Here is a 21,576-nt window from a genome sequence, read left to right as displayed (position 1 = left end):
GAAGAGCAAAAGAACTAAGGAAGGAAGAAGAATTAAGAATATACATGATAAGAGCACAACAAGGAAGAGGAATACCAAGCGAAATTCCAGGAAAAAAAGGGAGAACTGATGCATGAAATAAAAGAGCCAACACCGTTAGGAGAACCAAAAGAGAATTTCACCGTAGCAGAGCCGACAAAAGGAATAAATGTGGGAACAATAGACGAACCAAAGATATTAAAAATCTGGACCAAGATGGGAAAAGAAGAAGAAGAAAGAACGATATGTGAATATAAAGACATCTTCGCATGGAGCATGAAAGAAATGCCAGGGATAGATCCTTCTATCGCGTGTCATAAGTTGGATATCAACAAGAACGCACGACCATTCAAACAGAGGATAAGAAAGATAGCAACGACATATCATCCTCAGATACAAGCATAGCTACAGAGATGCTTGAAGCATGAATTATAAGACCAGCAAAATACCCATAGTGGATAGCGAATATGGTGGTGGTACCAAAGAAGAATAATGGAATAAGGATTTGCATCGACTTCAGTGACCTAAACAAGGCATGTCCAAAGGACAACTTTCCATTACCAGACATACCACAAATGGTTGAAGCACCGTCAGGAAACGACAGGTTATCACTGATGGACGGATATAAAGGTTACAATCAAATTCCTCTGGCTGAAGAAGATCAAGAAGATACTGCTTTTTTCGCACCCAGAGGATTATATTGCTATACAAAAATGCCTTTCGGTTTGAAAAATGCAGGTGCGACATATCAAAGAATGGCAGAAAAAGTATTTGCAAAATGGATACATACAACATTAGAAGTATACGTCGATGACATGTTGGTGAAAAGTAAAAAAAGTTGAAGATCATGTTGACAACTTGAGGGAAATCTTTGAGCAGACGCGCAATTCAACATCAAGATAAATCCAGAGAAGTGCATTTTCGGAGTCGCATCAGGAAAATTCTTAGTATTTTATCAAAAGAAGGAATAGAGGTCGACCCGGAAAAGGTACAAGCGGTTCGTGACATGCCAACACCTGCGACTGTGAAAGATGTACAGAAATTGAATGGACTTTTAGCTTCATTGGGGAGGTTTATTTCACGCTCATCAGATAAGTGCAAACACTTCTTCAACATCCTAAATAAGGGGACCAAGTTCAAATGAACAGACGAATGTGACAAAGCGCTGCAAAATGTAAAGAACTACTTAAATTTATCTATTCTGCAGAAAGCGGAGCCAAGAGAAGAATTACTGATATATTTGGCATCAACACCGCACGCATTAAGTGTTGTACTGATACGTTTGGACCAAGGAGTGGAAAAGCCGATATACTACATAAGTAAAATGTATAATGACGCAGAGAAAAATTATTCAAAGATTGAAAAGCTAATCCTCGCACTGGTCTATGCAACACAAAAGCTTCGTATCTATTTTCAATCCCACAAGATTAAGGTATTAACAAGAGTATCAATTGAGTCAGTAATGAAAAAATCAAAAAGATCAGGAAGAATCGAAAGATGGAATGCACAAGTAGGGGACTTTGAGACCAAGTATGAAATATTATCTTCACCAAAGTCGCAAGTTATCGCAGATTTCTTGGCAGAGTTCCCATTAGAAGAAGACGAAAGTGTGGAAGAAATGATGGATGTAGATGAAGAGCATGGGAACCCTAAAGATCTATTGATAGATCATAATAGATGGGAGATACTGGTGGATGGATCATCAAATAGAGAAGGCAATAGAATGGAATAGTTTTCATTTCACCAGCAGGAGCAAGAATGACATACTCATTCAGGTTGGAATTCCCGTCCACCAATAATGAAACCGAATATGAAGCGGTGGTGCACGCATTACAGTTGGCAATTGAAATGAAGTTAGAAGATGAGCGAATAACTAGTGACCCACAGTTGGTAATCTGCCAAATAGAAGGGATATACAACACAAATGAACCATCATTACAAAAATACAAGAATCTTGTCGCAGAGTTATCAGCACAAATTCCAAAAATCAGTTGGAGACACATATCAAGGAAAGATAATCGATTAGCAGACGCACTTGCTTTTATCCCGTCTATGATGGTGGATCCAACTGCAATATGTATAAAGATACAGACGCTATTTTCGCCCTCCATCAAGATGGAAGAAGAAGAAGACGCAGATGTAATGATAGTAGAAAACGTAGAAGAAGATCAAGCGAAAAAAGACGCAGACTGGAGAACCCAACTCCGTTTGTATTTAGAGAAAGTAGAAATCCGGAGCAACAGGTTGGAGGCACACAAGTTAAATATTAGAGTGACAAATTATGGACTAAGAGATGGTGTACTCTACCGAAGATCATTCTTTGGGCCATCACTAATATGTTTAACACGAAAAGAAGGAATGGAGATCTTGAAAGCATTACATTATGGAGATGCAGGAAACCATAGTGGAGGAAGGTCTTTAGCATACAGAACAAAGATACAAGGGTATTACTGGCCCTATATGCATGAAGACGCAAAATAAGTATCAAGGCGGTGCGAAGAATTCCAACATCACGGAAAGAAAATACATGCACCAGGTTCGACGCTAAACTCGTCAACAAGCGTATGGCCATTTGGAAAATGGGGTTTAGACATTGTAAGTCCATTTATACCAGGAACCGGGCAGAGGAGATATTTAATAGTAATAACAGATTACTTTACTAAATGGGCTGAGGTGAAAGCGGTACAACATATTCGAGATAAAGATGTGTTCACGTTCATATTTGAGAATATCATTTGTAGATTTGGTATCCCCGCACAATTAGTTTCATATAATGGAAAACAATTTGAAGGAGAAAATATAGAAATGTTACTTAACGCATTCAAAATCCAAAGCGGAAAATCCACCCCTTTGTATCCACAGAGCAATGGACAAGTTGAGGCAACCAACAAAACAATCGCAGATATATTAAAGAAGAAGTTGGAAGGATACAACAAAGGATGGTGCGGAGAAGCGCACAATCCAATATGGGCATACAGAACAACCAGAAGAGAAGCTACAGAAATGTCACCCTTTTGCCTAACATATGGAGTTGAAGCGGTGTTGCCAACTGAGGTTATCATTCCTACAACTAAGAAAGAAGCATGGGAAAATAATTTAAGCGCGGACTTAATATTAACAAAACTTGATGATCTAGAAGAGAGTAGAGAAATTGCTTTGAAACATATGGAAAATTACCATCAAAGGATATCTCGAGAGTATAACAAGCGCGTCAAAGAAAGAGAATTTCATCTAGGAGAGCTAGTGCTGCGAGAAATACCGCCCTATCAGAAAGGAGGGGATGGAAAGCTAGAAAAAGATGGGATGAACCTTACATAATAAAGAGAATAGTCGGGAATGGAGCGTATGAATTGATGGATCCTGAGGGGAGGAACACAGGTCGCAAACTCGAATATCCATGGAACAGATTATATTTGAAGAAATACTATCCGTAAGCTATGCGATAATGGTCGCACGCATGAAGAAAACAATCCCATGTAACTAAAAGTGAAGTGTGCGAAGCTGAAGCTGTGAATTTATAAACAGTCAATAAGGATGTATTATTCAAAAATATAAATAAATTTGAAGATTTCGCTCTTTTATACATTATTCTCAAAAAAGGCAAAAATAAGACCTTATAATTATAAGACCTTGATAGAAGGCATCAGAAGTAAAGACTCCAATTAGGGAGGTTGGGTAACCAATTGTGGCTAGGGCTGTTCATGGTCGGTTTTGGTTCGGTTTCTAGCCAAACCAAAACCGAAACCAATATTATTGGTTTCTAAAAATCTAAACCAAACCAATCCATTAACCATTGGTTTGATTTCCAAATGGCTCCAGTTGGTTTCGGTTTGTCCCAGTGGTTTTTGGTTAACCAATAATTATGTCAAACCAAAAAGAAAATACACAAATTTACAGATAAAAAAATCGTAGTTGTCGATAGTATTGGTTTACACAAATATACAGACAAAAAAAATAAATCAAGAATAGTTAAAGCTTACTCTAATTCTAGAGATCAAAAGAAGATATATAATATATCTTAATTTAGTTATTGACAAATAAAAAAGAAGGAAGACGGGAAGAAAAAAGTCGAGTAGCAGCAGTTGTTGTTGCGGGTGGAGAAGGGAGGCGGCTGAGAGAAGGAGAAAGAGAAAGATGGAGAGTATCATAATGAAATATTAGATTTAGGGTTTCTATTTATCCTCTAAATCAATGGGTAGAATCTAATACTTTTAAATCGACGGTAGAAACTAAATTTAAAAATTAATCGGTTCCCCAATGGTTTTTGGTTCGGTTTTCAGGTCAAACCAAAACCAAACCAGTAATGTCGGTTTTTCAACTTTTTTTACCAAACCAATCCAAATCTAAATGGTTTGGTTCGGTTTCTTGCTTATTGGTCTGGTTCGGTCGGTTTCCAACGGTTAACCGATACCATGTTCAGCCCTAATTGTGGCGTGCACCCTAGTTCGTATACAACAAGAGGCAATAATAAGACCTAACGCGCTCATAATTGGGAAACCCTAGTTAGTATGGCTCAGGTGAAAGCTACATCGACCCTGGAGCTTGATTCATGGAGATTTGGGGTGAAATAAAAGCACATCCAGGAGAGGCGCCTAACTCGAAATATTAAGGTGACAAGGTATCTCCTAAGGAGTGCAGAAACTCGATCAAGGCGCCGAGGTACACAGTTGAATCAAGAGTGCCTGGGGCGTCTGGAGCGTACCTGGCCGCTCTTGACAAGTCTTGACTATGATGCACTCGGTCCGAAGGAACCCCACTTAGGGTGCGGTCTCGTAACCATAAGCCATATCGGTGGAGGGATAAGAGGCCGCGAAAACAACTGGTTGTTGCATCACTGGATGGGAGGATCCCAACCTAACCCGGTAAGGGTAAGCCTCCTTGAAGGGGCAATCAGGGGGAATATAAGGATGGAACCCTCCATTAGGGAGCTGAATTGTGTCAAAAGACGCAAATATCATGAGGCTTTTTACTCTCGGGAGTATTAAGGCTTGTCGTATTTGCGCATCAATAAAACCTGCAGATGCAATAATACAAGAAGATGATAAGGAGAGATCAATGGGTTATTGCACGAAAGTGTAAAGACAACCTGTGATCTGGTCGCACAGAAACAATATCATATACCAGGAAAAATAAGACCTTTACTTAGGAAGGCCAAATAAGACCTCATGAGAAAACTAAAATTCACACTAACATTGTTTTGCATGAAATATTAAAAGAGAAAAAAGATGCACATAATTACCCACACATTTCTTACAAGGAATATAACAAGAGGCAAGTATGGGAATTAAAACAAATGATATATTATCTTCCTTGTCAAAAAACGAACGTTAAGAACATGAATATGTTTCGAGTACACCAAAATACATTTGCAAAGACATAAAAGGAAAGTTAACCATCATTAGAATAAACATCTTGATTAATCGCAGAAGCTTCAGCGTTGATTTCGCTGTTAGGATCTTTGGATAATCCTTCACCAGATCCATCCTTTTCAAGCTGATTTTCTTGAAGGGGAACTTCAAGATCTTCTTCCTCATCGCTTATATGTTCATAATCACTATAGGATCAGGAAGTCGCTCATCATTGTTTATTTCAAGAGGCGAGACAGTCACCAAAGGAAGTGAGTTGTCTAGGATAATTTTGTTCACAAGAGTTTGAGCCTTAACATGAGCTCCACGAGCGACACCCTTCTCAGCATTTCTTTGACCAACCTCCATGAAACTTTGAAGATACGAACATCTTCTCTCTGGTCGATCACGAGAAGAAGTAAGAGCAGCTGAGAATCTCGCACGTTCTTTGTGAACCTTAGCCAAATCAGATCTCAGCTGAGAGATGGTGGATTGATGCAACTTCTCAGCCTCTGTAAAAGAAACATAGAATTATAACCAAAGCGAAGCTTTCGCAACAATCAAGATTTAAGTAATAACCAAAACGGATAAGTAAATTGAGGCAGTCATCTCCATATGACTACCTTCCCTCTGTGAAAGGAGATACTGAGCTAAACCGAAACCACTATTCTTCATATCTTCCATAGCCTTATCAAAATCATCACCAACCAAGCCTTTAAGACGAGATCGAATCTTCTTCTAATCCAAAGAAAGAGAAGTCTTCTCTTTTATAAGAGTATCATAAGATTCTTTTAACTGAGTATGCTGTTCTCGAAGTTGATTCATCTTCACAGTCAAGTTTATCTTACTCTGAACGATCTTTTCATTCTGGGCGGTTAATTCCTTTGTTGATTCATCATGCTGATTCCTTAATGTGCGAAGAGATTCTTCTTGGTCATCACAAATTTTCTGGAGAATAATATATTGACGTGTAAACATCGCTTCTTTCTTCAAAAAAGATCGTTTTTCCTTAGATAGACCTTGGTTTTCATCTGACAAAGTTTGATGTCTCAAATCAGCACTATACAACAATTCAGATAGATTGGGAACCCACTGTCTCACATTACTGAGCTAAATAGACATTCTCATTTGATAGATTTTCAATCTGGTCAAGCGAATATGAATGATCATTGTTTAATTTATTTATTTGGTTCTGCAACTTCTCATTGTCAGCGCGAGCATCTTCAATGGCAAATTGAAAATCATACCTCTCCATAACGCGTTTTTGATTTAAATTTTAACGTGCGCACGAAGAAATTTAAAAGACATGGACACAAAAGATAAATTACTTCTAAAAAGAGTTGAAAAAGGTAAATAGAAAAGCACCTCTAAGTTCTTGATTCTTGCTGCGAAGACTTTCGGATTCCAGACAGTTTGGAGCTCCCCTTTCAGCCTATTGATTTCTTTTCCTAAAAAAGTATTTTGACGAGAAAGTTAAATTACTTCTAACGTGCGCACGAAGAAATTCAAAAGACATGGACACAAAAGATAAATTACTTCTAAAAATAGTTGAAAAGGTAAAGAGAAAAGCACCTCTAAGTTTTTGATTCTTGCTGCGAAGACTTTCAGATTCCAGAGTTACAGTTTGGAGCTCCCCTTTCAGCCTATTGATTTCTTTTCCTAAAGAAGTATTCTGACGAGAAAGTTCTAGCATGGAAGTACCAGATTCAAAATATCCTTCAGCCAAGATCACACGGCGATGAGATTCATGGAAGAAAAATGATATAAGAATAAATACGCTATAAGACATTTCGAATAGAGACGTATATGCAAAAGGATACTTACCAGGAGGTCAAGCGCGATATGGACGCTCGGGTCAATCTGAGAGAAGATCTCGCTCCTCGTTGCCTTGTTTGGTGGAAAATCGCATAATAGCTTACTCAAAGCGTTACAGATGCGAAGTTTAAAGGGATCATTAATAGACGATTGAGCAGCATTGATTATATCAGACAAAGCTTGGGAAGCTGGATCAACTCCCTCTAGGACTCCCTTATCAACAGAGATGGACTCCAAAGAAAGGGAAGCAAATTTAGAAGAAGAAGGAGCGGATGGATAAGAATCAATATTCATAAATACGGGAACAACAATGTTCTCCACAGGATTGACGTTTTCCACAGGTGCGACGTCCTCCACAGATGCGGGAATATTCGCAAACAACGGAAGATTCACAAAGGTAGAGACAGTCTGATCCACTGATGATGCGGTCACAGTCGCAGGAGCAGAAATTTCCATTATCGCATGATCAATTGCAACATCTTCCTTAGGAGCGGAAATTTCATTTGGAGAAGCAGTTATATCCAAAGGAGCAGAGGCAATCAAGCCTTGTGTGGGAGGGTTAACATTAGCGCGAGAAGGAACCTCGACTTCCTTACAATCAAAATCAGGAATGATAAGACCAGTGTTGAGCGTTGGGGCTTTGCGAACTCTCTTAATCTTTAACTTCTTACCACCATCAATCTCGCGTTCAGAATACTGCGAAGAACAACGCAGATAAGAAATAGAGGCAACAATATTGTTTTACAAGAAAGAAAATATTTCTTACTCCTTTGTTCTGCGACGGCTTCCTCTTGAGAGATCCTTTGTCTTTTAACCTTCAAGAAGAATTAGGGTTAGGAACTGTAAATTTGGTATTGCCAGAAGAAGAACTTTTGCTGAAACAGAACCAATATGGGAATTAATATAACAACAGATTAGCACTATGATTTTAACAGAAAGAGAGATAAGATCAGTTTCAGCAGAATATACAAACCTTTGGTGAGGATCCATAGGGACAACAACAAAATCAAAGTTGAGACGAAGATGCAGAAATTTGGAGAAGGTGGAGAAGATGAAGATTTGCAGAGGAAGATTTACAGAGATGAGAAGGAAAGACGAAGTAAAAGAGAAAAGATTATCTCTCCTCAAACCCAGTTATTAAATAGGTAAAAAGATGACCGGTTAAATTCAGACGTGCCGGTAGAAAGGGGAAAGAAGTTAACACGTGTAGACGGTTACACTGAAATCACGGAAACATGTCGGTAGTTAAGAATATGAAAAGATGAACGGGTGCGGCAGAATGATTTAAGAATTTCTCATATCGCTCTCTTTTTCAAAGAAACGACATGAGAAGAGGCAAAATGTAGATACAAAATACCGCACACCAATCAAGTATGCGAGACAATGATTATCAAGACCAAGCGAAGACAATCGCGTACAGCTTATCCAGAATGACGCACCGGATGACGTCAGCGTAATCACGAGTAAAGTGTGAAGATCGTGCGATGTTATAGAGAACGTGCGGGAAGAGTCAATATAAGCGTGTGTTAGTGACACACGCCAGATCCGAAAATAAGGGATTTATTAGCTTTCATCCACTATGTAAACCCCTATATATAGGACCGAGCGACCTTGTATTGAGAGAGATCTTTTGGAGAGCTTAGACAGAAATTTAGGAGAGAGAAAGTTTGTTTATTTCTCCAAGTTAGAGTTTTCTCATAATTTTGTATCCCAATTGAAGATCTAATGAATGTTCTTATGAATTTTGTGATGATCACTTGAGTTGTTCTTTAGATTTCATTAAGGGTGTGGTTGTAGGATTTCCTGCAACTACAGAGTATGGAATATTAAATTCAGAAGAACACCAAACACTTAGAACTATCACAAATTGAAGAACTAATGATGCATTTGGTGTCTCCTCCTATATTGTCACTGTCCAAGAAGATGTCCTGCATTTAGTTGAGAATTCTACTGTCCAATCTAGTTATTGTTGGTTGTTCAATCAAGAATTTTCCTTTTCTCCGGAACATATTTTCCCACACAAATTGGTCTGGAATAAACATGTGCCGTCAAAGATTAATTCTTCTCGTGGTATGTTATTCATATTGTTATTCCAACAATTAACAGTCTCAACAAATTAGGACATAATATTATGGTGAAATAGCAGATGTCATTGTGGTATAATAGTAAAGTCGTCGAATGATAATACTAGCAACCTAAGTTCGAAACATGTCACCATCGGGATGGAGACAAACTCATCAGCATCATGATGGTTTCTTTCTTTCTTTTCCTAACTACTTGGGCTTGTAGATCATAAACCTCTACGAGGTTTAAACTTTAAGATAACCATTAGGCGTTTGCCCAATAAATATATATATATGTTATGGTGAAATAATTCAGCTTATGCCAATCTCAAAAGGAGACAACAAGTCATTCACTGCTCCACTGTAAACTTTCTAAGCAGATTTGGAGCTATTTCTTGGGTAGGTTCAATTTTAAATGGTATAGGTGGGCTGAATTTTGAACAAGAGTTAAAGGTGCAGAAGAAATAGGAGAACAGGTAGGAAACTTGACCAGTTTTATGTTTTGCTTTTGTAGGGTGCTATGGGGAGACAGGAATAGGAGGAAAACGACACATAAAAGAGGAAGGATGCAGCTACTCTGATTAACGAAGTCAAGAGTTCCTTATTCATTTGGGGGAATGAAGCTTGGTGGTTCAGGTTGAGCTGTTTAGGGACCTTGTTTACAACTGGAAAACTGTCGTTAACAGTTAAACAAGTAGCTGTTATTTATAAAGTTAACAGATTGGGCCAAGTATTTGGTAGTCTTATTATTAGAATAATCAGACTACTATGACGACGTATGTCGACATTCTGTTGTACACACTTTGTTTCCCTATTTTGTTGTTATTCTTGTTTTAAGTCTTCCGGATCTTTAGTTATTTTCCTTTCCTTATTTTTGTAAACACAATTGTAACCGTGTATATAAAATACACTGATCAATGAATTGAAACTTCACATTGTTGTGAAATCAAACAACCTTGTCAACCATTTCTTTATGGTATACAAGAGCTAGCTTAATTTTTTATTTTTTTTAGAATCCTAATCATCATGACTCTAGCAGAAGATCAATGAAACCTAAACCCTCCTAAAGTTAATCCTGAAACAGATACTGTTTTAACTCCATCAAGTCCATATTATGTACATCCTTCTGATAATCCTACATCAGTCATCTATACTCCTCTTCTTAATAGTGAAAACTACTGCACTTGGGGAAGAGGAATGATGAAAGCACTTAGTGCGAAAGGAAAAACATGATACATAGATGGAACTATTGTGAAACCTACAAACCCGACAGACATCTCTCACTGGACGCGTTGCGATGATCTCGTTGGAAGTTGGATTTCCAACTCGGTCGATCCAGGGATTCGATCCAGCACACAGAACTTTCCTTCCACGCGTGAACAATGGCTGGAGATAAAGTCCCGGTTCTCACATCACAATGCATCCAAGCTTTATGCAATCAAGCAGTCGATTGCAACATTAAAGCAAGAGAATCTGAATGTGGCGATGTATTATACTCAACTCAAAACTCTTTGGGATCATCTAGATACCTTCAGGCCGATCGAGCCATGCATCTGCAGAGCAGGTAAAAATTATGTGGATCATCATAATCAAGATAGATCGATGGAATTTTTGCAGGGTTTACATGAAAGATTTTCCTCTCTGCGAAGCCAGATTCTTTTAATGGAACCTATGCCATCTCCTGCTAAGATCTACAACCATGTTAGGCAGGAGGAAGAGCAACAAGGTATCAATTCTTCCTCTTTTCCTACGATTGAATCAGCAACTTTATATGCTTCTCGTGGTGATTATCGAACCCAAAGGTTCTCTGCACAACCTGGAGGAAACAATAACCATAGCTCGGGCAATAACAAACGACAATGCCCCTTTTGTGACCATTGCAACAAGCACGGTCATACCAGGGCCACCTGCTGGAAACTGAATGGATATCCAAAGGACTTACCAAAGCCCAGAGACTCTGATTCTCATCCTCTCGTTGCTGCCACGATACCAGTGTCTGTGCCTATGCCGGCCGTTGCTGCACCGACTATCTCCGCAGCACAGTATGCCCGGCTTCTCTCGCTGTTGGATCCAGCCAATGAAGGTATCGATATTAGCCCCTCTGCAAACTTTGCAGGTACTATTTTATCTTGTTCGAATCATGTTTGGATAGTAGATAGTGGTGCTACTCATCACATATGTTCATCTCTTTCTTTCTTTACTACTTATACTTTGGTTACCAAACCAATTAGTGTGCAACTGCCGGATGGATCTCTTATCTCCGTGACACATATTGGCAATATTGATTTGTCTCCGACTCTCAAACTATTCGAAATTTTTTATATTCCTAGTTTCAAACTCAATTTAATCTCGGTTAGTCAATTGACTAGTTCAACGAATTGTTGTCTCAAATTCTCAAAAGATTATTGTATCTTTCAGGACCTGTCCATAAACACGGAGATTGGATGGAGTAAACGCATCGATGGTCTTTATCATTTCATGTTTCGTCCATTTGCTTTATCACTTTCTGCAAATAAGCCTGTTGATACATGGCATCGCCGTCTCGTCTTGTAAAAATATTCTCAGCAAAACTCAATACATTCTAAAACTTAACCGCGTCTATAAGACTACAAGGTTTCAAAAAAAATTACAAGTCTGCATTTCCGTGAATCTGCACATCGTCATCATCTGAGGTTAGAGCAGCTTTAATCTTTTGTTGGAACCGATTTCAGTTAACATAATTGGCTCGGACACAGTTATGCCTTATCATGGCAGTCCATTAAAACTTTGGTATTCATCGAAATTGGACTAGTAATTTATCATCTAGTCAAGGTTCCTTCCCAACTAATTTCATCTGGATGTGACTTGAATTAGAGAAAGTTAGGAATAAAGAGGACCACTTAGGACCTGCGTGTGGATATAAAGAAAGATAAATGAATGTAAGGTAATGGTTTCTTTATGGAAATGGAGATTTCAAAGAAATGAAAGGAGGTTGGCTACTAATAGAAGCAACCCTTCATATACATGACAAACAAAACTTGTTTTCTTGATATGAACCGATCTACAGAAGCCGATAAATGAACTTAATAGAACTGTCATAGGACCCCCCCACCTATACATGAATCTAGAACTCTGAATGCCATTTCTTGCTCTGGCTCTTCCATTTCTGTGTTTGGTGGAACTATGTCGACCATATTTTTGGTTACGAATTATAGCAGTCGCTACTTGGTTTTTTCGTTTCCACAATTTAGATATATCTCCTACTGTTAGACTAGTTTTCTTGACAAATACTGTAGTAGGCACAAATGAAATGAAAAATGAACGTTGCATCTACGATCTTGATTCTTGAATATGCATTAACCAGCGATTTCATATGAATGGTTGGATGGATCAATTATTGTTTCTCCTGCATTTTTACAACTTTAGTCTCTATGGATATGCATTACCACCACTGGGTGTTGTGCCTATTGAAACGTTGGATCAATCGTAATCATGGAAAGAAAAAGTTTCTTGTTTTCATGGAAAATAAAGACTAGTCTGGAATAAAAATCTTAGCTAGATAGCACATACGGCCATACCAATGCGTATGGTTCTGTAAGTCTCTCTGTGAGTGTATAAGAGATAACCTTGAAAAGGTAAATGAAATAGACACGAGAGGACAATAGTTATCCACCACCCAGAATACATAATTGAGATTCCTTTGGATTTTACTTCTCTCTCTAGGCACACCTCCTTCATGCTGCTGTTTCTTTCTAAAATCTTGCCTATAAATACTGAGAACGGGTGTATTTCAAAAATATAGCAAATTCAAATCATTCCTTAAAAGCTTTCTTTTGCAGTACATTCTTAACGTCCAAAACCTTAATATCTCACCATGTCTTCATGCGGTAACTGCGATTGCTCTGACAAGAACAACTGTGTGTAAGTACTCTGTCCTTGTATCCTATGTTATGTTGTTTTTGTGTTTGGCTTTCGTATGTTTTCTCTTGACCAAAAAAATGGTTGTAGAAATTAATCTTCTTATAATTGGAAAATTTTCAGCAAGAAGGGAAACAGCTTCGGCATTGAAATCATCGAGACCGAGATGAGGTATACTTATTTTACTTCAATATGATATCGATGAAACGATCACTCATGACTCGTCTTTTGAAAATAGTTAATTTGAACTTCATCCACTCTGCATGAACAAGAAAAACATAAAGAGGAAAGAACTAGATATTTAACAGGGAAGTCCATGAGATTATGTTAAATCAAGTCATAGTTACATGTTTAAAAAAAAAAAAAAGGTTATAGTTACATTCCTCAATATAAAACTTGCTGTAAGATTGACAAACGCAAGTTTATGAACTAGAAATCGTTCTATTCTAACATAAAGAGTGATCAGGGATTATATTCGAGCTTTTTGTTGACAGGAGAACTGCTTACTGATCTTTTAAAACCGACCTGTACCGTTTAAGCCAATCTCAGTCAATTATATAGACTTAAATATGAAATCTAGCTATTGCTAACGAAGAAGAAAATTTTGATTATCTTATACAGCTACGAAAACTTCGCCGTCTCAGGAGCTGAGGGAGACTGCAAGTGCGGTCCAAGCTGCACCTGCACCGACTGCAAATGCGGTCATTAAGTATTTCCATATTTAAGCTCTGAAAATGATGAAGAGCAGAAATGGGATTCAACGTGGGATATGTATTAAAGTGTGATTATGTTTTGAATAAGCAGGGGTTTTGTACTTGTACAAAATCTTGTCTTTGTATTTGTGTTTTAGAAAAAAAAGACTGTGTGTTGACTTTGTCTCTATGTCAGAGTTTCATGTAATAGACTTGTGTTTGCTTTAATGAATATTATTATCGTTATTATTACGTATTGTGTGTTTTTTTCATCTTCATAGTTATTTATATTTTTCAATATTCCATAACCGAAAGTAATGAGTTTGAAAGAAACATGAAAATATGATTAGTTTCATCAAATTTGCCTAGGGGATTAGAGTATGAAACCTTTTTGTGGACAGAGATTAGATGAACTCAGGGATGCACAAGAACCTGCAGAGAAATGGTGGATATAAGAAAATTTTCTCTAATTTGGTAACATGCAGAGGACATTTGGACAATCAGGTTAAAAGAATGAATCTTGATTTATTTTTCAAAAGTTAGTTTCATCACACTATATGAAAGATTTCGATACATTTTGTTAAGCTGTGGTCCATCAAAAAAAAAATGTAGGAAGCACACCTTCCTCTGTTTTGCAAGGAACTGGACTATTTGGTACATGAGCTTCCTACCTTACTATTGGAAGGAAGACAAGGAGCCAGTTAGTGATGTAGGCCTGTAGGGAGTTAAAGTTGCGACTTCTCTGTGGGCACTGGGTATGGAGGTGATGGAGTATAAAGCTAAAGTGTGTTTTTCTACTTTCAAGAGCTCTTTGAAAGCCATGTATTAAGGGATGGAGGGAGTATTACTTTTCTTTTCTTTTTTGATGGGTTGCTGGTAGCAGCAATGAATCACTCATGACTTGATCTTTGCAGTGATAAGGTTTCCTGGTAATATGGACTCTTGGTTGCAGTGAACCAATACCTTGAACATTAGAAGAAAGATTATATTACCTCGACTAGTTTTCAAAATTTAATATAGATTGAATCATAATACAAATACCCAACTCATTGCTGATATCATCTCTATTGGCATTAACATATCTATACGGTCATTGGAGGAAACAAATACAAGTACAAGACAAACCAAACCAAACAAAACAACATTTCTCTCCAGTCTGAGCTCCAACCATGAATGAACTCTCATCTTCTGCAAAGAAAGATATAACTTCGAAACTGAGAGAACTTCTACTTCAAAATCAACTTTGACATATGCCTTTTGATATTTGCTTCAATAAGACCTCATTCTGTTGGACCACGGCTAACTTGCATGAGTGCTTAGCTATGAGCTTATATAACGAAGGATTTTCAGTCGGGATGAAACCAAAATCATCACCATACGCTTCCATGCCCTTAACCAAGAATTGCCAAATAAAAGCTCCAGCTCCTGATTTCTTCTTCCTTGCGGATCTGTGCATCAAGTCAAAGATAATTTTGTAATTTTGTTCCCTGTTGGTTTGAGTATAGAACTTGTTCAGGTTTGACATCCCAAATTCACTAATCAATACAGGTTTCTTTAGTATCTTTTCGCCATCGTCAATGTGAGAGGACACCCATTTTCTGACAAAAGCTAGTTGGTCTTCTACGGTCTGATCCTTAAACCTGCAAAATATGCAATTTTAGTTTGAAGCTAACTAAATGAGTTGACACAGAAAGAAGATGAAACGATAAGTGATGTGAATCTTAGTGATAAGGGAGGCTTACCAATGATCGGGATAGACATGAAAAGAGGCGAAATCCATGTTTGGAGTCTTGAAATTGCGAATGTAATCGGTTCCCAGGTTGCCTGCCCATTCTTCTGGATTCACATTCAACTTTTCGGGGGTTGTAGGACCATAAAATCCTTCCATCCCCATGGTTAGCAGATGGTTTTTATCAATTGCTTTTATGTAGCTAGACATTTCTTCAATCCAGTCCTGCATCATGATAACCCATAAATATTTACTACACCACAAACTACCACTTTTGATCAAAGCTCTAAAACAAGGATTAAAACAAAAGAGATAACGATTTTCACGCTATATGTATATCAATTCTTCTTTGCTTGAGATCATAGTTGACTGAATACATGCATGGATATAAAGAATAGTACTTACTTGAAGGGTGTCACCAGAAGGATCAGTCATACAACGAGGTTCGTTCATTAACTCCCAAGCGAAGATTGTTGGGTCATTCCTGTACTCAACTCCGGTGAAGCTGTTCTTTCTGGTTAGCACAGCCTGCAAAAAAAAAGAAAGACATAATTTATCAAGGCTGGAAATGAATTCAATAACATCTGATTATTTAACAACTATTTCAGCAATATTTTCAGCGTTCCATGATTGGTTTTTGACCCCCATGTTTTCAGGCTTATGAACCAGGATCAATCAATAGAGTGTATCTGCAGTTTGAACCAGAGTATCAAGAAAAGATCCATTCACGACATACTGATAGAGGAGAGACTTACCTTAACGTATTGCTTGAAATAAGTACGGATGGTTGGATCGTAAAAGAAAGAATCATTTGAGGCGCTTACACCGACACCTTCCTCCCATGCCCATTTCACATACTGAGTCTTCCCACCAAATGCTTGCAAGTTATCAACTAGTGTAAGAATCAATCTAACACCATTTCGTCTTGCTTCAACAATTACATGATCCAGTGCCTGATACATTGAGAACCAAAAACAAAAACTTTTAATGCATATCAACAGAAGAAAAAAAATACTTAATGGCTTTAAGACACAGCAAATGCATAAATACACAATTATAGTAAAAACAAGAATAAGGAAAACCAAGGAAGATCAAGAAAAATGAGTGAAAATTTTGCACCGACACAAAAAATTCAAGTCAACAGAATGAGAATTTAGCAAATTTTATTCACTATATAGTCCATCCTGATTCCTGTGTTATATAAGTCATGAGCCAGAAGAAGACATTCGGTGTGGATCAACTTTACTTTTTAATCGAATTGGACAACAGAACCTGTTTTCTGGGTACATCCTAAGAGATCAACACCCATCTCACATCTCCATTAATATAATTAGCAAAAATCTCATTCTATTTCTATAAGATCACAACTTAAACCCGGAAAATATTAAACAATAAACTCCAACTAAATTAAATATCAAGATTTGATTCTGCAAAAAACAATTACAGAATCAATTCTTTATCAAGTGTTAAGATCTTGTATGGAATGCAAGATGAGAGAAATGATGCAATACCTTGAAGACGCGTTCATCAAATTTACCAGGAGAAATCTGAAGAGCATTGTAAGCACCATCGTTAAAAGCCCAAGTTCTACAGACACTGAGACCCATCTTGACACCAATTTGGAATATATTCCTAACTCTGTATCTACTTTCATCCTCAACAGCTTGATCCATTAACCACCAAGAATTCCAACCATTAGGATAAAATGTTTTCCCATCTAACATAAACTGAGTTTCACTAACAGTCACAAAACTCATCTCAGGTTGTTTAGATGCAGGAATACTAAAATTCCCTAATGACATGTACATCAGTATAACACAAGATGCAAACCCAATGACTGGGTATAACATCCCATTACTTCTTGACATCTTTCTTTCACAAGATTATGCTCAAAACTGAAATGGTTTTGAGTTTTTCTCTTTAATCTCCAAAACCATGAACCAGATCAAAGATTTAATATTTGAGATCTCTTCGCACTCCAGAAAAATCCTTGATTTGTTAGGTAATTTAATTGGGTTGTTGGCAAATGAGAAAATGTACAGATTTGGAAATAAAAAAAAGTTGTCTGAAAAAACACCAAATCTAATAACTTCACGCCCAGATTCTCTCTTATAGCTCCCTAAGATTTAGGAGTTCCCAAAATAAGCTCTCTCTCTCAGAGAAAATTATGACTCAAAACCAGAGTGCTACAAACTGGACTTTGGACAAGAGAGAGAGAGAGAGAGAGAGAGAGAGAGAGAGAGAGGCTATAATGTGGATGAATATGTCTAAATTTGTGGGTTTTGGTGAACACGGCTTTTTCTTTTAAGAAGGTGAGAGGGGGTTTGATTTTTAAGTGTAAAGAAAGGAAGGTGAGTCTGTGAGTGAATGAGAGGTTAGTCAGTGTCTTTTTAATCTGTTGTCTTGATATTGTCAGAAGAGATCAAAACAGATGTATGAGATGGGTAGTAAAATGGTAGAAGAATGCTGTCATCAATCTTTGGCTACTGTTTTCTTTTTTTTCTCTCTTTAAATAAATAAAAAGAAAAAAAAAAAAAACAAGAATCAATCTTTAGAAAGAAAGAAGAAAATTATTACAAATCTAAATCTTAGTATTACGAATGTGGCTTGTATTTTAAGTTGTCACTTGTTGCTGAAATTTTTGTTCATTTGTTTGCTTAAACAAAAATCTAAAAATCAAAATTATAGTACCTAATAAAGAAAGAAATTATTATGTTATTATGTCATTAGTCTAAATTGTGGGATCCTGATATTCGTTCAATTCCTTCAACTAGGGTAGGCTAACAATAATGCAACTTTGGAATATAGAATTGAGATGTTGAATTAGCAAAGAAAAAGTTTGAAGATTTCTTTCTTCCCTTTACATTCTTTTATTTGAGAATAGTGTATCAGGTGTTAGATCCATAAACAGTGTTGCTGTGTGTATGGTTTGGTGATCACAAATAATTAAATACTCTTTCGAATGACCAATAATTATTAGAGATCTAGAAAAAAAGGACAGGATCCGTCTATATAACTCTTTATTATTAGTATGAAGAGACATGGGTCCAATGAACGGTCCTATTATGCGTCTGTAATGTTTCGTTGGAATCCTCTCACAGAAAAGTGAAACCTTTCATTTTCCGTTGATCGCATCTCGGCAAGGTAGATTTCAGAGAACACTTGACGACAAGCTTTTTATGGGCTGCTAGTTCGGCTTCCATGGATTTTTTTTTTTCCCTCCGATCAACAATTTTTAATTTATTTAAAAAACCTATTATAGGGGCTCCAAGAAAAGAGTTTAGAAGACTCCTAAGAATTCAAATATCCTATAATGAAAATAAGGGCACCTAATTCATAAGAAAAATACTAAAATATCCTTAACTAGGGGTGTCAACGGGTCCGGGTCCTCCCGGGTATCACTAGACCCGGACCCTACTTATAAAGGTCGGATCCGGGTCCTAACGGTTCCGGTTCCGGGTCCGGTTCCTACACTTGTGGACCTAGAACCGGACCCGTTTAAATACCTGGGTACCCGCCGGTCCCGGGTACCCATTGGGTCTTAAGAAAACTATTAAAAAAACCTCAAAAACTTAATATTTGTCTCTTTTTGGCTTGGATTTAAATAACTTTTATAAAATTTATTATTATTTCTTATTAATGTACTAAATAAAGATTAAATGTAAGAGAAAAATTTAAAACGAGTAAAATATAAAAGCTAAAACTAGCAAAAACATGAATAAAAGTATGAATAAACGGGTACCCGATACCCGCGGGTACCCAGCGGGTATTACCCGTTTGGACCCGTTTGGATTCGGGTTCAATCGGGTAATTACCCGTCGGGTCCTAAATTGCTAATGGGTCCAACTTTAGGACCCGGAACCAGACCCAAGTCTACCAGATCCGGTTCCGGATAATGGGTACCCATTGACATCCCTACTCTTAACCTATTAAATATTGAAACCTAAAACTAATTTGTTTTCATTCCTCTTCTTTTAACTCTTCCATTTTCTTCTTCCCCATCACCTACATCGTCTATTTCTTCGATTAATCATCAATTCTCAAAATAATTCATTATCGGTTAACACCACTTAATCCACCCGAAATGACTTTAATAAGGTAAAAACCAAAAAAGCCCTCTTATTTCGTTAGTTATTATGCATGGATAGGTCAGAATCGATAGAATTAGGTTTTTGAAAAAATAGTATCAGAACTGCCTATGGTGGGGTTTCCCAACCGTACGCACTGTCTACGGTTGGGTTTCCAAACCGTACCCAACTGTAAGTAATCTACGGTGTGGAGTTAAGAACTCCAAACCGTATATTCTGGGTTCAAAAATCCTACAGTTTGAAAAAATCATACTTCCATACAGTAACTTGTACGTAGGGTTGCGAAGTATGAATTTTCTAGGTTAGCTTATAGTTCGAATTTGGGGGTTTTCAAAAGCAAAAATAAATGATGGGTTTTCTTAGTTTTTTCTTTTTGTGATCGTCTTCTTCATCGCGACGGAGAATAAGAAAAGATAAAGAAGAATAATAAGTTATTTTTATGATCCTCATCTTCATCATGTTTTATGAATGAAAAGAGAAGGAGAAGATAAATAAATTTAGTTTATTGTATATGATCATCATCTTCATCATGATGAAATTATAATCATCATCTTCATCATGATTTATGAATGAAAAGAGAAGCAGAAGGTAATAAATTTAAATTTATAATTCGTGGAGGGTAATTTAGCCACTACAAAAAATAGTTGGCTATGGGATTTTTGTAATTACTATTTCATAACCCGATTTTATCATCTTGTGAGCCCTCAAAACCCAGTGTTTAGAACCCCTATAATAGGTTTCTTATTTAAGTCAGAATTGTGATATAATTGCTTATAAGAATACCAAAACATCAAACTACAAAATAATCAAAACCCTAATACAAATGAAGATACCAATTACAAGTCAATCGCGAAGAGAAAGAATCATAGACGGTAAAGATATCCAATTGTTGTAAATGTAGTAGGGAAGGATGATGGTATAATTTAGACCATTTAATCTGATTTTTTTTCTTCTTCAATAAGGGATGCTCCTACAATAATTGAGCAATTTGCCCAAAATCTTGTAAATCCAAACGAACCCGGATGCCCTAAATTTCTGGGATTGAATATGAATTTAAAGAAATATTTTGTCGAATAGTCGATGTTGTTGAATCGAGAATAGCAAGTCAGAAACCAGCGATTAAGGTTTGAATAAATCGCCCTCAAAGCAAAGAAACTCCCCCAAAATGGCGAAGAAATATGTCAAAAGACGTCAAAAACAAAAGAGAACTACTAGTTTTATTCAATTAAAAAACGGAGGCTAGTTTTTTTTTTCTAAGGGAGAAGATGAAGGGAGAGGGGGAAGAAAGAAAAAAAAATTTGTTGGCTTCCATGGACTAGGAGGAAAACAAAACGACATGTAATGTCACCTTACAAACGGTTCCGTATCCAGGTTTTAGCATCAAACCGAAGAACTGATTGGAAACTTTTCAACTTTATATTCCTAATTAGTAGGGGTATAGAACGGGCCAGGACGGGCTGCCCGACGCATTTATTTTATCAGGAGGCACAGGCCAGGCCTAATCTTTAAGTGTCCATAGATCCACCGTGTCGGCTACGTCCCTGATATATATTTTATTGTATAAAACCAGCTCAAACTTATCTTATTAGATATCACATTTGTCATTAATCTTACAATTGCTCATTAGTTTAGTGTTCATATAAGATTGGCAAAAAAAAATCATTGTTGAAAATCTTTTAGATTTAAATCGAAACTAGTAAGATTAAGACACTTTAAAAATAAAACGAATGTTCTCCAAAGAACCAACAGGTACCTAAGTGTTCTACTGGTTGGATACCTTAACGTTATCATCATTTGTAACAATAATATAGACCAACTAAGAAAACCTAAATTACTCACAGTGAAGCATTTATCGGTTGTAATAATAAACTAGATCAGAACTAAGATGAACAAAATTACTCGGAATGAAGCAATTGCAATAGACATACA

The 21,576-nt window shown here is 37.0% G+C and overlaps 2 protein-coding genes across 2 annotated transcripts; one reads left to right on the top strand and one right to left on the bottom strand.

The window, feature by feature from the left end:
- Nucleotides 1–12,979: 12,979 nt before the first annotated feature.
- Nucleotides 12,980–14,082, top strand: LOC113287629 (metallothionein-like protein type 3). Its single transcript, XM_026536422.1, has 3 exons — nt 12,980–13,141; nt 13,262–13,309; nt 13,760–14,082. The coding sequence occupies exons 1-3, from the start codon at nt 13,095–13,097 to the stop codon at nt 13,845–13,847; spliced, it is 183 nt and encodes a 60-aa protein (XP_026392207.1). The 5' UTR covers nt 12,980–13,094; the 3' UTR covers nt 13,848–14,082.
- A 722-nt stretch (nt 14,083–14,804) lies between these two features.
- On the bottom strand, nt 14,805–17,924 carry LOC113287628 (mannan endo-1,4-beta-mannosidase 2-like). Its single transcript, XM_026536421.1, has 5 exons — nt 17,071–17,924; nt 16,315–16,512; nt 15,965–16,087; nt 15,573–15,784; nt 14,805–15,470 (listed from the first exon to the last, which is right to left on the bottom strand). The coding sequence occupies exons 1-5, from the start codon at nt 17,425–17,427 to the stop codon at nt 15,068–15,070; spliced, it is 1,293 nt and encodes a 430-aa protein (XP_026392206.1). The 5' UTR covers nt 17,428–17,924; the 3' UTR covers nt 14,805–15,067.
- Nucleotides 17,925–21,576: the final 3,652 nt, after the last annotated feature.

The sequence above is a fragment of the Papaver somniferum genome, chromosome 6, assembly GCF_003573695.1.
Source record: "Papaver somniferum cultivar HN1 chromosome 6, ASM357369v1, whole genome shotgun sequence".
Classification (NCBI taxonomy): domain Eukaryota; kingdom Viridiplantae; phylum Streptophyta; class Magnoliopsida; order Ranunculales; family Papaveraceae; genus Papaver; species Papaver somniferum.
This window is presented reverse-complemented; position numbering and strand designations above follow the sequence as displayed.

Coding starts and splice junctions, on each gene's coding strand:
- LOC113287629 (XM_026536422.1), top strand. CDS start 13,095: ATGTCTTCATGCGGTAACTGCGATTGCTCTGACAAGAACAACTGTGT. Junction 13,142..13,261: donor TCTGACAAGAACAACTGTGT/GTAAGTACTCTG, acceptor GAAAATTTTCAG/CAAGAAGGGAAACAGCTTCG. Junction 13,310..13,759: donor ATCATCGAGACCGAGATGAG/GTATACTTATTT, acceptor TATCTTATACAG/CTACGAAAACTTCGCCGTCT.
- LOC113287628 (XM_026536421.1), bottom strand. CDS start 17,427: ATGTCAAGAAGTAATGGGATGTTATACCCAGTCATTGGGTTTGCATCT. Junction 16,513..17,070: donor TTGATGAACGCGTCTTCAAG/GTATTGCATCAT, acceptor TCAATGTATCAG/GCACTGGATCATGTAATTGT. Junction 15,785..15,964: donor CTTCTGGTGACACCCTTCAA/GTAAGTACTATT, acceptor ATCATGATGCAG/GACTGGATTGAAGAAATGTC.